Source organism: Natator depressus, chromosome 1 (genome assembly GCF_965152275.1).
Source record: "Natator depressus isolate rNatDep1 chromosome 1, rNatDep2.hap1, whole genome shotgun sequence".
Lineage (NCBI taxonomy): Eukaryota > Metazoa > Chordata > Testudines > Cheloniidae > Natator > Natator depressus.
Window position 1 is genome coordinate 17,921,906 of NC_134234.1, and position 15,530 is coordinate 17,937,435.

General features: G+C 43.0%; 1 protein-coding gene across 2 annotated transcripts in view; it reads right to left on the bottom strand.

Moving 5' to 3' along the window:
* The window catches only part of TENM4 (teneurin transmembrane protein 4), a 2,219,108-nt gene that overhangs the window by 329,497 nt on the left and 1,874,081 nt on the right, over positions 1 to 15,530 (bottom strand). For both annotated transcript variants that reach the window (XM_074955672.1, XM_074955678.1), the window contains one exon: positions 3,675 to 3,884. In XM_074955672.1, coding sequence (XP_074811773.1) covers positions 3,675 to 3,884 — 210 coding nt within the window. The remainder of the gene's footprint in view (positions 1 to 3,674; positions 3,885 to 15,530) is intronic.

Below are 15,530 nucleotides of genomic sequence, written 5' to 3' on the forward strand. Positions count from 1 at the left end.
TGAGAGGCTCAAAATCAGAGGTGACTTTAAAAAATGTGAGCCTCCATCTTAGTTCCTGAACAGATGTGGCAGGTTATGCAGATGTTTTTTTTCTCTTGTATCTTCATCTATCCTTCCTATCTGCCTATGCTGCTTTGTATACCTCATAAAAACAAAAAACCTAAAGATATCTAAAGATGTCCAGTGGTTAGGGAATTGGAAGACTCAGGTTTAATTCCCTGCTCTGCAACTTCCTGGGCAAGTCACTTAGATCCAAATTTTTAAAGCTATTTAGGCATTGCTGCACTCAGCATTGTAATGTCTAACTGATTTAGGAGCCTATTTCTCATGAGATCGAGGCTCCTAAATCAGTTAGGTATTGCAATGCCGAGCACAGCAAACCCTAAATAATGTTAAAAATCTGGGCCTTAGTGTCTCTGTACCTCAGTTCCCATTATTTGCAAAGTGAGGATAACAGCATTTCCCCATCTCAAAGTGGTGTTGTGAAGATAAACAGATTAAAGATTGCAAGGGCCTCAGATACTATAGTTATGGGGGCCATATAAGTACCACAGATAGACAGATTTCTGACTATGGCATCTCATAATGTTCCTCTTTGCTTGTTAGGCAGCATGTCGGTGTAGTTGATTTTTCTTAAGATTGTCTTAAAGGTGAGAAACTTTGAAAACTAACTGGTGATTCTGGATGCCCAATTAGAGATACCTTAAAGGGGCCTGATTTTCAGAAAGTGCTGACCACCCAACACTATCCAAAAATCAGGACTTCTTATGGTCTCTCAAGTTGGGCACCCAAAAATTCAGGCACCCAAAATCACCAGTCACTTTGGAAAATATGGCTTAAAAGATCATAGGAATCTGGGAGTTCACATGAATAAGAAGCAAAGTGAAAAGTGATTTTGAAAATTCTTTCTGTTATTAAAATTTCTATTAATAACAGAGATACGGGGTTACTCTTTGATTTTAATTAGAAAAGATGGGTTTGCAATATATGGAGCACAAAAATAAAATGTTGAAGAAAGAAAATCTGAGGGTCTTTAGCTACTACTTTAGTTCTTCAATATTAATTTGAAATTTTAGTTGAACATTTTCACAAAAATACTACTACATTAGTACCTTTTTCGATGGAGTGGAACTCAGATAAAGAATAATCTAATGTATCCTCAAAAATACCTTTTGTTCCATGTGCATTATATTTGCAATTTACATGGGGATTTGGAACAGCAGCTCCATGGGTGTTACTTACTTTGGATGGACTCCTCTAAAGCTGAGTTTACACAGCTGTGGAAAGAAAACCTAGCAGGGATCAATTAAAAAGTGCAACACAAATCCTTAGCCAGGCATTCTCAGGCAGTCCTGCTGTTGAGACAGCCACTATACCCAGAGAATGAGTGCTCTAACTATATTAAACTTAGTCCTAACCAAAATAAGCTTTTACTAATTTTCCCCATTTAGGGGACATAAAGAGCTGCCTTTGTCATTTAAAGTCTATGCTGACTAAGCCTCATAGAAACAGAACTTTAAGGAACCAAGGCAATTAAATCAATTTCGAGGGGTCAGAAGAGCCTTAGCATTTTAGACATGATGGACTTGTATGGTCTGTGCTTCTCATTCAGGTGAACTCCCAGATTATGGGCTGATAGGATGCATAATAAGTCAATGAGGCTTTCAAAGGTCACCTTTGTTTTTTGCTGATAGCAGAGTGATGGTGACATCGTAGCAGGTCACAAATGTGCTGGATTTACCTGCACCTCTCATTATTGAACAACTCGAGTCACCAAGCAAATGAGACCCCAGACACACTGTCTCTGTGTGGGACATATTTATTACCAACCTGCAGAATTTTACACACAAAGAAGGCCCTGGGGAATGTAAAGCCTTGACAAACTGATGCAAGGAGAGGAGTATAAATAAGCAGACAGCTGAAGAGCCTAAAGTCTCACTAACTCACCAGCACATCAATAATACAATAATGTCATCAACTCACTGTAGACTCTGAACAATGCTTTTTCTGTTGTTCAGTTAATTAGTAAAAGAAGAGATTAAGGGGTTTAATCTCTCTCTCTCTCTACCTGGAGGGGGTGTCGAGACAGATAGATGGACAGATAGATAGACAGACTATGCTCATATAAGAATTACTGAGGATGTTAGATTGGGCAGCTTTTGTCTCCAACCATCACTGTGTTACAGTGAACACTAAAGGGTCATCTACACCACTGCAAGCTTGACTATACTAGTGATTGAAGGGAGGTAGGAGGATATGAATTTTAAACAGTTTCCTGAATGAATGCACCTCTGTATTTTCCCCCTGTTCTCCTTATGATGACAATTCATGAAAGATAACCTTCTCCACTGAAAAGCCCTCAAGTTTTTACCATAGCAAATGCAAGAAAGAGAAGAAAAAGGAGGGTGAGGAGGGGAGGAATTAATTCAGTGTCAAACTTTTTTCCCTTTCCATGCTAGGAAACCTTCATAAAAGCTCAACAGAAATGGGGCTAAGCTGTTACCAGATGCTGTAAACCTCTCTCACTTTTTTTTTTTTTTTTTGGTAGATGTCTGTGAATGGCTTCACCCCCATAAATCAGACCTTCCTGCAGTTATCACTCTGGCTGGATAGCAGTGGGCTGACTGGCCATTGTTGTTTCACTGCTGGTATCTGCACTGCATCAGGTTGCACTGTCCTTGACGAATTTAACATTGCTTTATCAATTAGCTTTGTCTCCCTTTTTACAAGTCATTGTCTTTAGGATGCGAAGTTGTAAAGCAAATCATTTTATTTCCTTTGCATTCCTTTACATCCTCATTCTTTTAGTGGGATTCCTTTCCTGGGTGACTCCCACTAAGGTAAGTGGGAGTTGGAAGCTTTCAGTAGCTAGTAGGATAGAGACCTGTTGCTGCTTTTGTATTTTGCCCTTAGGAAATTTATCAAGGCTACCTGCAGAAATTTGGATCCATAACCTATTTCTGGCCTGTGCGTGTGAAGGTAACACGCTGATGTCACTTGTCACAACTCATATTTGGGTTAAAACATGCAGGCTGAGGCTTTAGAAATTAGTTTTTAAACCTGTATTCTCATAATGCAGCCACTGAGACTGTCTCGCATCTGTACCAGTCTGAGAGTGGAAGTCCCAGCGAAACCATAAAAGCAGACCCAGTGAAAAGTTTCTCATAGTCTTGAAGTCCTCCAGGACACAATCCCCTGGCCTGTTTACAATTCAATCAAAGTAAACGTTTCACAAAGCCTGAATTCCATCTGATCTCCGAACTGGTCATTTGAAAGGAAATGTTCCTGACATTGACACACAGAATTTACACAGAAAGTTTTACAGACCCGCAGCGAAAACACTAACGTGAAGTTGTGTGACATTTGAGCCGAGCTACTGCCTCAGCCGTAATCAGCATTTCAGAGCTGGGCTCAGGTGCTGTCTCAAGTTAGGTGATTTGTTCCAACCAACACAGCAACGCTTCGTTCAGCAGAGATACCGGGACACAATCCACAGGAAACACAAGGAGTTTAAAACAACACACACAGTGGCTGTAAAACTGAAGCAGAATGTCATCAAAGACAGCGTGAATTACTATTCAAAGTCCAGGAGGCAACCCAAACCTGCATCCTACAGGCCCCCACACAACTTGTAAGACAAGCAAGCAGTAAAGTAGGTAGAGAGAATAACTCACCATTGGCAGGTACACAGAGGTTTCCAGAGCCACTTTTAACTAAGAATGAATTAGGGACAAACTCTTCCTCAGAGTCAGAGTCCTGGGTTGGCTGGGCCACACCATTGCCTAGCAACCTTCTCTGGCTCTCATTGGCTGCAGGGGGAGGGGGAGGGGAGGGGGACTGCTCAATAGGGGTTGATGAAGCGGATGAACAATGCAAAGGAGGACCTGTGAACCACAAACACAAACACAGACAGAAAAATAAAAATTTATAAGGCACACAAGGAAAATCAACAGAAAGCATGCACAGTGGGGGAGGGGGGGACTTTCAAAAACAGGACATACTGCACATATTTATTAACATATCTGTGTACATATGCACGGTGTGTGAATTTACACACTGCATATGCATGTCTATATATTTATGTATATATATAGACACACATATACATACACTTAAATATGAATATGTTGTACAGTGTGCTTCTTATAAATCCTGCAATTTCCAATCTAATGTAGAACGTGGGTCTCTAATGAAATGTACACTATCAACAAATTTAAACACCCAATTTAGGCTTTTTTTTACTTTTTACTAAATTTATCTCTAGATATGCTTTTGTGATTTCTTAACAATTATTCAGAACCATTCTTGGTTTGGATTTAATCATTCCCCTGTACTGTTTATAACCCAAAGAGCCCTTACTCACATGAGAAAACGGGGGCAGGAAAGACTCAAGCTGCAGTGATGTGCTAGTGCATGTCAGCACGCCAATGAAACTGACTAGCAACAGGCTAGAATAAAAGTAAATCCAGACAGTATAATTTCATGAAGTCAAGAGAGAGGCAGTATAATAAGTAGTATTTATATAGGGCCACTCCTGACTCAGGAAAAGCTCCTATTGACATCAAAAGAAGTTAGATTGGGCCCAAAGTGAGTTTTTAGGCCCCAGTTCTGCAAACACACTGCAAAGAGTTTGCAGGATCTGGATCTTAATACTTAATGGATAATAAAAATATTTCAAACAAATTTTCAAACAAAACTGTCAAATCAAAAATCCCAAGTGACTAAAAGAAAGGCTGTTATATTTATTGAAGCCTGATGTCTGAATATGTGCAGTACATCACTAAAAACAGGGAATATAAACACAGACATATAATAAGTTAAAATACAGGACAATGCATTTAACAATGAATTTTTTCCTTGAAACACTTCATATGAAAGTCATAATGATAAATCTGTCACATTTTCCAAATACTAAAAAATCATCATAAAAATGGCCCTACTGGGTCAGATCAAGGGTCCATCTAACCCAGTATCCTGTCTTCTGACAGTGGCCAGTGCCAGGTGCCCCAGAGGGAATGAACAGAACAGGTAATCATCAAGTGATCCATCCCCTATTGCTCATTCCCAGCTTCTGGCAAACAGAGAAATCGATCATGAGAAATCCATCAAAATTACTCAGTGCTGAAAAATCAGCATGAAAACTCTGTCAAACTTTCTTAAAAAAATGTTTTTAAAAAGCTTTACTTGACCATAACAAAAACACATGCCACATCATGGTTGCACAGTATTTCTTACTAAACATAATGTTGTTTGCAGTGGTGTTGTAGCTGTATTGAGAGGATATTAGAGAGACAAGGTAGGGGAGGTAGTATCTTTTACTGGACCAACTTCTGTTGGTGAAAGAGACCAGCTTTTGAGCTACTCAGAGCTCTGCTTAGGTCTGAGAAAGGTACGCAGAGTGTCACAGCTAAATACAAGGTGAAACAGATTGTTTAGCATAAGTAAAAAGAACAGGAGTACTTGTGGCATCTTCAGTAGTTAACATATTCTAAAGGACCTTTTAATATGAAGTGGCCTGTTAACACCCCTGCAGTCACAGGACCACACACGGGGGCGTTAATGGGTTACAGATTGTTGTAATACGCCATAAATCCATGATTTTTAGTGAATAGCAAAGTTATGAATTTAAGATCCCAGGCTCATCTTTTGAAACTGCTGTGCAGGTTTCCTTTGAGGACAAGGACTGGGAAGTCAGATATGGAGTGATCCTTTTGTGGAAGTGTTCGCCAATGGGTGATATGGTATTCTTGTCTTTTACCCTTTTTCCGTTTGAGTTCATCCGAGAGTATAATGATTCTCTGGTCTCACCCGGGTAACACCAATATGCCTCAAATTCTCCTCGCTGTGCCTAGGTCAGGCAGTACACGTTGCACATACCATCATACATTATATCTAGAGCCCAATAAGACTGACCAGTAGGCATAATGATCTGAAAAGAAGTTCTAAATTCAAAATGTCTACATTTTTGTCAGTTTATGTCAGATGGTTAATGTTATATATATACACATACATATAACTTTATACTATACACACTCACACACAATATACTGTAGTTCATTAGATTTTATTTTCTCTGATACTGACATATTGGTTAGTGAAAAGAAGAACGTGGGGAAACCCCGCCCCCCCCCATTGACAACACTGATTTTAATCGTCTGCCCCCTTACTGCTTACACACTAAACTTTCCACAGACTTCAGTGGGAGTTACACGTGCCTTAAGCAGTACATGATCAGACCTTTAATACGAAAGATTCAACTGAAATCATGCAGCAATTTGCAGGTCACTGGCATGTATTGCTGTGTGTCCTGGAAAACCCCATCTTATGCATATGGATGCAACAGAGGATTGTACAAGCTACACGATGAAGATGTGTACCAGCCATTTACACTCACAGCTGTATGACTTGTTATACAGGGCATATAAACACTTCATATTACACGTATCAACAATTATTATGTATATAAATCAAACATATCTGACAGCCTCATCAAAAAGAATTATCTACATTTTCATGGATGGATAAAAAGCCAAAAAATAAAATTTGATCAGTAATACAAATAAATAAATAAATAATCCAATAAAATTAAAGCAAGAAGGAAATCCAAGATATAGGGGTAAATCCTGCCCACTTTCTCACCCAAGTAATCCCATTAAAGCCAATGGGATTACGTGCCTGAGTAAAGCAAGCAGGATTTGGCCCATATGCTTTCATTCTGGCTGCCAGAGCAAAATTTCTAATTGATTGGTACAAAATGAATCCACAGCAACACTGGGTTGCTATGGAACCTGAGCATGTAGGCCAAGTCTGTCTGCAACATGTGCTATTTCTCCCTCAAAAAATGATAAAACAGAAGGACTAGATAACCATTCATTATGCGCATTCTTGCAATTTGGAAACTAACAGAAAAATAAAACCATATTCCAACTATGGGCCCCTTGGCACCAATTTATAACAATCCCATATATCCTCTTGTATTGAATAGTCAAATTATGCTCTTTGGATTTGAGGCAGGAATAATGTAATTTGAATAGATCTGTATGAATGGTATGTTACTTTCTCTGGGTCAGAGAGAGCTAGCTAACTTATTGTTACCAATGTGCGAATACTTCCGATTAAGACATTTTTGGAACAATCAGGGAAAGATACGCTAAGACCTCTAGCAGACCTATCGATGTTATTAAGAAACACAAACTTTGGAAATGGATTAACAGAAATGTTCTGTTTCCTTACTTAACTAAAAAACCCCGCAAAATGTATACACCCGCTTTATCACTAGGAGAAAAACAGCCCAAAATAGACACAACATAGTTTGAGGAAAAGATAAAACAAATAATAAGCAATACTTCAGTTTACACTATACATTTGGGCATAATCCTGCAAAACATGGTGCAAGAGTCTCCTAAGAGCAGGGTGACCAGACGTCCTCTTTTTAAAGGGACGGTCCCATATTTAAGCCCTCCTGCAGGTGTCCCGACTTTTTCTTTAAAACAGGCAAATTGTCCCATATTTTCTGTCTTCCCCTCATCAGTACTGGCAGGTCCTGCTGCAGCCAAATCCCTGCTCACCAGCCTACCAACGGTGGGTGGGTGGGGAAGTTTCCAGTGGCCGACTATGGGGATGGGTGTTCAAGGCTGGTGGTGGTGCAAAGATGCAGCACGTAGGGCCGGCTGGCTGGTCCCCCTGCTGGTCCATCAGCGCAGACCCCGCTGTGTGCTGGCTCTCGGCCAGCAGGGTGTCCCCGCCCCCCCGCCCTGGTCCCATTTCCGGCCAGTGCTGTCTGCGCACTGCGAGCTGCGGTGGCTGGTGAGTGTGGGCAGGTGCCAGACGGCAGCCAGTTACGTGTCATCTCTGCTGCCACCCATCGGCCCTTTATGTGCTCCCCCTCTCGCTGTCCTCTCCCTGCTTTGCCCTCGGCAGGGCGCATCCTGCTCCCAGCGCTGTGCGGAGAACCAGCCCCTGGTCGGAGCGCTCGGCTCACCAACAGCCTGGCTGGCAGGCTCCTTCCTTCCCCCGCTGCCTCTGGCTGGGCTGGTGCCCTGGGAAAGCTGAAGACCCTCTGGCTGAGGCAATGGCCAGGAGGAGCCAAACCCTGCACGTGCCAAGACCTGCACAGCGCTGGCACAGGGAAGCCTCTCCACCCCTCAGTTAAGCTCCGGAGTGGTGTTGAGGGGAAGCGATTTCCAGCCTGATCACACCCCAGGCCTGCGGGCTGCACAGCAACTCCCCAAGCAGGGGTTTAGAACCATCTTCACCGGCCCCCACTGCCCTGGGTCCTGCCCCCAGAGAACGTGGGGCTGCTCCGTGCCCTAGGCACCCTCCTCTGCTGAGCCACGTCTCTGGCCGGGTTCGCTGAAACCCCTGCAGTCAGTTTCCCTGGGCCCTGGTGCACAGTGCATCCTTAGGGCTTAACCCCTTCCTGCCCGTGCTGTAGCCATGGGACAGGAGGCAGCTGGGTTATTTCAGTGACCAGCAACATCCTGGAGGTGTTAGCTGCCTTTCAACACTGTGTGGGCAGGAAAGGACAAGCTGCTCTCAGCCACCATGGATGGGGGTGGAGGGAGAGATGAGCTCTGCAAAGACCCGGGCCAGGTCATCCCTTCCCCCACTCCTCCTCCCCTGCGGCTAGAAGCAGCTCCAGTCCCTTCCCTTCTGCACAGTGCCAAAAGGCTGCTGCTGGCCACATTCTGGTGTGAGCCCTGGCACAAATCTAGGGGTGGAGCATGTGACCCTGAGTGCCTCCCCCCATGTTGCTTCCAGAAGACTTAGTGCCAGGTACCAGGAGAGGCGGGTCCATCCCAGGGGCCCAGCCAGGCATGGAGGGCGGATTGCGCCGGGCAGGGAGTGTCGGGTCGGATTGGTTAATCACCTTCCCTGTGTGAGAGAGGTATACGGGAGTGTGTGTGTATCACCCCTCCCCATATGAACCCTAAAGCCTTAAAGATAAGAAAGTAAATAAAAAGAATCCAACTATGCAGTATTTCTTTTTAACAGGGGCTCAGTCAATTTGATGTTAATTTGAACGTTCATACTGCACAGTTCTGATTGATTGCCATTGAACTCACTTAAATAAGAGTAATTTTACCAGGTGTCCCATATTCAGCATAGGGAAATATCATCACCGTAGCTACCTAAGAGGCAAGGTACACCTTGCATGATCAGGCCCTTAGATACTTTACCATACTGGACATCAAGACGTTATTCAAAATGGGATGCATTAACTCTAACATATACTGGAAGTGTGATCATAGAATATCATAGAATCATAGAATATCAGGGTTGGAAGGGACCTCAGGAGGTCATCTAGTCCAACTCCCTGCTCAAAGCAGGACCAATCCCCAACTAAATCATCCCAGCCAGGGCTTTGTCAAGCCTGACCTTAAAAATATCTAAGGAAGGAGATTCCACCACCTCCCTAGGTAACGTATTCCAGTGTTTCACCACCCTCCTAGTGAAAAAGTTTTTCCTAATATCCAACCTAAACCTCCCCCACTGCAACCTGAGACCATTACTCCTTGTTCTGTCATCAGCTACCACTGAGAACAGTCTAGATCCATCCTCTTTGGAACCCCCCTTCAGGTAGTTGAAAGCAGCTATCAAATCCCCCCTCATCCTTCTCTTCTGCAGACTAAACAATCCCAGTTCCCTCAGCCTCTCCTCATAAGTCATGTGTTCCAGTCCCCTAATCATTTTTGTTGCCCTCCGCTGGACGTTTTCCAATTTTTGATGATGATGTATATAAACCCCATACTGGCCACAAAGAATTAATGAGCTGCTCGGGGTTCAATCAGCTTGGCCCTGCTTCACCTAAAACAGCTGGGTCGGGGAGGTTAGAAGGAGAGGGTGAGCTGAACTGGGGACTGACCAAGAGGAAGGACTGCACGCAGACTAGCAGCAACCATGTCATGTGAGAAGCCTGTAGGGCCAGGAGCTGACTGAAGACTGCAGTCTGCCAAGGCCACCCTGTTAGTTAGAGTTGTTAGCAGGAACTTGTTGGTGGGTGTGAAGGCAAGCTGCTGCAGCTGGGGTCTGACTGAAAGGAAAGGGGGTAAAAGCTGAGCCCAGCAGGGCCAAAGATTCTTTTGCTTTGTGTTTATGTTGGACTTTGACTTAGGGACTCTGCTATCCTGGAAGGGGTTGACCTCTCTCAGTGACTTCGCCAGGAGGCTAAAACACAGCCATAACTGAAGTGTCCGGAAGACTCTGTAGGGGAAACTGAGGCAAAGCTGCTGTAGTGCTGCGCCGTGCCATAAGGGGGCATGCAGGGATAGCACCTCTACCACAGAGGGCTTGTCAGGAAGTGGGTAACTTGGGGCTACCTCCTGATTGAGCTAGTGTGCTAGTAACAGTTCTTGTCTAAGACGGTAGGTATGTATTCAAGGTGGCTAGGCTCTCCCGCCGTGGTGCTGTGCTGCTATTTCTAGCACACTTGCTCGATCAGAGCTGGTGTGGATATATCTCCTTGAGCTAGGAGTCACAACTCCCCCCCCAGGTATAGACATACCCTTAGCAAAGCAAGGGACGTGTTAAGTTTCCTTGCATAGCGAGTTATTTTTTTAAGAAGCTTCAAACTCCAGTTCAGTAAAGCATTGAAACGTGTGCTTTACTTTCAAGACCCACATACAATTATAGTTCATCCATGTTCAGAAAAACATTTAAGTCCCATTGCCTTCAATAAGGCCTAAACAAACGTCTGAAACTAAGCTTGTGTGTAACTGCTTTGCTGGAGTTGAAGTGAGCTGTAACTCACGAAAGCTTATGCTCAAATAAATTTGTTAGTCTCTAAGGTGCCACAAGTACTCCTTTTCTTTTTTTGTAAGGCACCTGTTTCAATAGGGTTTAATGTTTGTCAAAATACTCAGAAGGGTATTGTCTGCAATAAAGAAATTAAGTAACATCAGATTTTTACCCTTCTATTGTCCCTTCTACAGAACCTTTCAGCTGAGGATCTCACGTTGCTTTACAAACACTGATTTCAGCCCAGTGATACTCTTGTGAGGTTGGGGGGGTATTACTGTCCCTCTTTATAGATAAGGAAACTGAGTCACAGCGTGCTTACGTCCCTTGCCCAAAGTCACACACTGAGTCAGTTGCAGAAACAGAATGCAAAACTCCTATCAGTTCCATGTTCTAAACATTTGACTAATCTCATTAGGGCCTCAAACCCTGACCATTTCTCATCTTAAAAAATATTGCCTTAATTAGCACAATACAAAAATATGTAATCAGAAAGCAGAAAAAAGTATGGTCTCTTCTCTATAGAGTGAACGTCTACAAGTCTATAGACTAATGTTTACATGGCCCCGCAGTTCAGACCACAGGGGTGTGAATTGTCGTGTACATCAGCATGCTACACTGTATCTCCCCCATGTGGATGCTGCAGGTGCAAACTAAAAGGTACCTTGAATCTATGACCTTGTAATCATAGATTCATGGATTCCAAGGCCCAAAGAGATAATTTGTGATCATCTAGTCTGACCTCCTGAATAACACAGACCAGAGAACTTCCCCAAAATAATTCCTAGAGCATAGTCCTCTTTAAACAAGTTAGGATTTGTGGATTACCTCATGCCAGTTAAAGTGCCTGGTTTATTACATAGTCCTAAAAATGAAGTTTATAACAGTTATGTGAGGGATCCTTTATTATACTGGCAATGACAAGCACCATTATAATCAAATTATAACACAGCACAAGCCTTGTCTTTAAAAAATAACACTGGTAGCCATTCTTGATTCAAAACATGGTTGGATAAATGATACAAAATGTGTACGCCATAATCTGCATCTGCTGGATGAGTTTATTACCCTGTCAAACAAAAAGGGAATCTAAACATATGCACTTTTTTTCCTCCTTACAAAGTGGTTTTGAGCAATCCTTCTTGACATCCAAGCTAAATCATACTGATCTATATTAAAAATGTATCTAGTTTTGAGCTGGAGAAATCCATGACCTGCTTACACAACAGAAATATGTTTGTACCTGTATCTACTTCTCCCCCACCCCAAAGAGTCAGTCAGTTTCCCCTCACCATTCCTAATTGACTAAAACTGATCAGTGTGAAGCAATGCAGTAAGGGTGAGACCTTTACCGTGCACTAGGCTAGGATGAGCCGTCTTGCATAGGAATCAGCAGAGCTGGCATCAGGGCATTCCAACCACTGCATTTTAAATGGGTTGCTGACATGTAGAAGAATGCAGGAGGGGCACTGCCCTGCCTCCTTAACAGAGTTCACTTGCTCTCTCTGTAGAATATAAAATACAGTAATTTGCTCCGGTTGCCTTTCAGAGAATTGGAGCCCCTGCTGCTTTGAGGAGGGGAGTGGGAGAATATCTACGCCCTTCTGGCATTTTGATTTTCAAGGTGAGGGGAACATATTATTTGAAACAGTCCCCTGATTATCACATGGAAAAATGCTTCTTTCTTAGCTTACAGAAGTCTGGCTTCCTCAGAAAGGGAGGTAGGGAGAGAAAGAAAGAATTCTCCTGAGGACTCACAGCAGTCACACCTTTCCTATGGGCAGCATATCATGCCTTTCCTATGGACAGCATAAAACACCTCTGGCAAAAAAAGCAAGCCAGATTAGCTGTCTGGCAAAATATGTCAGTGAATCATATGAATAAGAAGTTGTTATTGAAATTTATTGCTGTTCTTTAACAATAGGTGGTCACAACAGCGCTAGTTCAACAGGAAATATATATCTTGCACTTAGAATTGATTTTTAAAAGTCACTTTTGAAAACTATTCTTAATCATTTCTGTTTCCTGAAGTTTCACCTGAGATTTGGGGTTTTTTTTATTTTAATAATTTTGTGTGTTGATTTACAGCTGCAGAGTAAAGAGGAGGAATAAAAGGGGCAAATGAAGATCATCTGAACAAGAAAAGTCTGGGCAGTTACTATGTCACCAAAATAACGATTTAAGTACATGTGCCTTGAAAATGAAAAATAATGGTGGGCACTGCATAGAGGTCTGGAGTATTAGAAACAGGACAAATAAAAGGTTAGGGTGAAATACTGAACCTCACTTGAACTCCCACAGAGTTAGGGGACCATATATGTTACCGATATCACCAGCATGGTGGATGTTGTGCATAGGATTTTGTGGCCCCGAAGTACATTTTAATCTCTCTGCTATAAACTGCCATGATGTGTTTTATGCTGTAGTTTGCCAGGGTGGTATATGCATTATGAAAAAGTCCTTCCCATGCATGAAATAGCCGAGGGATGGGCAGGAATTTGAGAACAACCCTGTTCAAGTTTGCTGAACTCAACCTGTGCCTTACAGGTTCTTTTGGGCAGATGTTCATCCTGATGAAAACAACAACAGTGCAGTGAAAGGGCATTTCTTTCTTGGGAAGATGCTACAGTGATTTCCTTACAGAGGTACAGCTGCAGAAGGTAGGTGGCTCAAAGGATTCCAGGTATCTGCAGGATCTGCACAGAAGCCCTGTTACGGAGTACTTGCTAGTGTAATCCCAGCAGAGCTATATCTGGCTGTGGCTTCTTCCGGAGCAAGGGGTGGGGGGGCCAGACATCCATAGAACAGTGAATATGAGTCAGGGCTCTATGAACTGTTCCAGGGAAGTTTCACGGGGCTGGTGGGGAGGCGACATACATCCTCCCCCGTTCTCCCACTGCCTCATGGACAGACCCCGTGTCTTTCTTGTGCAGGCTGGAACTTGAGCTGAAGCCTGCTGGGGTAACATTCCATGCCCGCTTACTCCCCGCCAGAGTGGGGTGGAGGTGGGGAGGGCCGAGGAATGGACAAAGTCTTGGTTCTTCTCTCCCGCTCCCCCTGCTCCCCAGACCAGCTAAGCCAGCGCAGTAAAACAAGCCAGAAAAAAATTACTATCCCTTGAACCAGGATGGAGCAGAGGGGAGCAGGTAGGGAATTTCTGCTCCCTAAAACTCCATTTCTCCTGTGGCCTGAGATGCTCTATGGTGGTGCAGTAATGCTCATGATGCCCTGTGTGCTTGGGAGATATTTTAGCCCTGTGTATGGCTGGAGGTTCACTGAAATGTGTGACTACAGTCTGAACCTCTCAGGGTTCTGCCAACCTAGAAACAATGGGCTAGATTTTCAGAAAATTACACAGACCATTACATGAGCGGACTATACAGCTGAGTCATTTGTGCACCCAACAGCAGAAACGGTTGCAAGGAAGCCCTGAAATGTTTTAAAAAACAAACCCAGTGACTGAGATTGGGCAGTTACAATGAAATACAAACAGGTCATCTAATTTCCAGCTACACAAGAAACTGCTTGTATGAAATAACCTTCCCATAAAGAGGGTCAATATAAACAATCCAAATCACTCTTGCCTATTCATGCTCTTACTTCTTGCTTCAGGAATATTTATGCAAATCATTTACATTTGCTAAAGTTTTATGGGACGTACAAGCCTAATTATGGATCAGCATTACAAAGGCTTGCTCAGCTTTACTCAAAACCAACTTGTAAAAGCATAATGTAATCAGTAGGAAGGATGATGAGCTGCCCATGAAATGGCCTGTCTCGATATGACACTAATGCTGTATTTGATCAGAAACACCCAATATAAAGTCTGAGGTTCTCTGCAAATGATTACATACAAATCTGCTTACAAGGACATTTTCCCATAATTTAGAACCAAAGGTTAGACTTTGTAGAAATTGTTTTCACTAAGCCTAACACTAATAAAAAGGTTTACAGCAGCCTTGCAAAACTTTAGCCATTTGCTTGTGTGGGGCAAAGTTTTGTTTGTTTTTGACGGGTGCATATTAGACGGTTAGTCTGTTTTCTATGACACTGGGTAATAGTAAGCATCTTTTGTGGCTAAGCTGGTCAATTTCCATAGAAAACATGCAAGGCTGGTTTACGCAGATTTTTTTTGAAAACCATGCCAGTGAAGACGTACCAGTGGAATGCTGGAAACCAAACCAAAACTGCATTGCATTAGCATGAGTGCACCAGAAAGTGAAACTTACTTGATACATTGTCCAAGCCCAAAGCTCAGCCCAGGTTCATCAAAGGGCTGGTTACGTTTTATGAACCTTCCAAGTGAACCTCAGCCAATGTGGATGAAGCTTTCCTGTGTTTAAAGCAAGTCTGGAAAACATGTTTGAGGCCAGATCATGTTGCCAAAAGAGAAAGAGATGTGTATTCCCTTCTCTCTGTTAGGAGGACAGCTAAGAGCTGGGAGCAAGATAAAAGGTGGTGGTTGCAGGAGGAACCTAGGACTCTTCTGGGGGAAGGATGAACGTAGATAGGATATAAGTGTCTAGAGAATGACTGATGGTAGACAATCTCATGGAGATGCTTCCACCCCTTCCTTTTTTCAGTGGCTCTTCAAACACTTTCCTACAAAATTCTTAATGGATCCCATCAGGTGTGCAGCCTTAACGTTTGCCTTCCTAGCCAGTAGCCAGAAGTGTGGTATCAAGCACATTAGATATCATGAGACTAGAGGCTAAATACAGAGAGTCCACGGATCAATCAGAAATGAAGTCAGCAGCCAAGGAGATACTTTGAAGCAATGAGCTTACATTTTT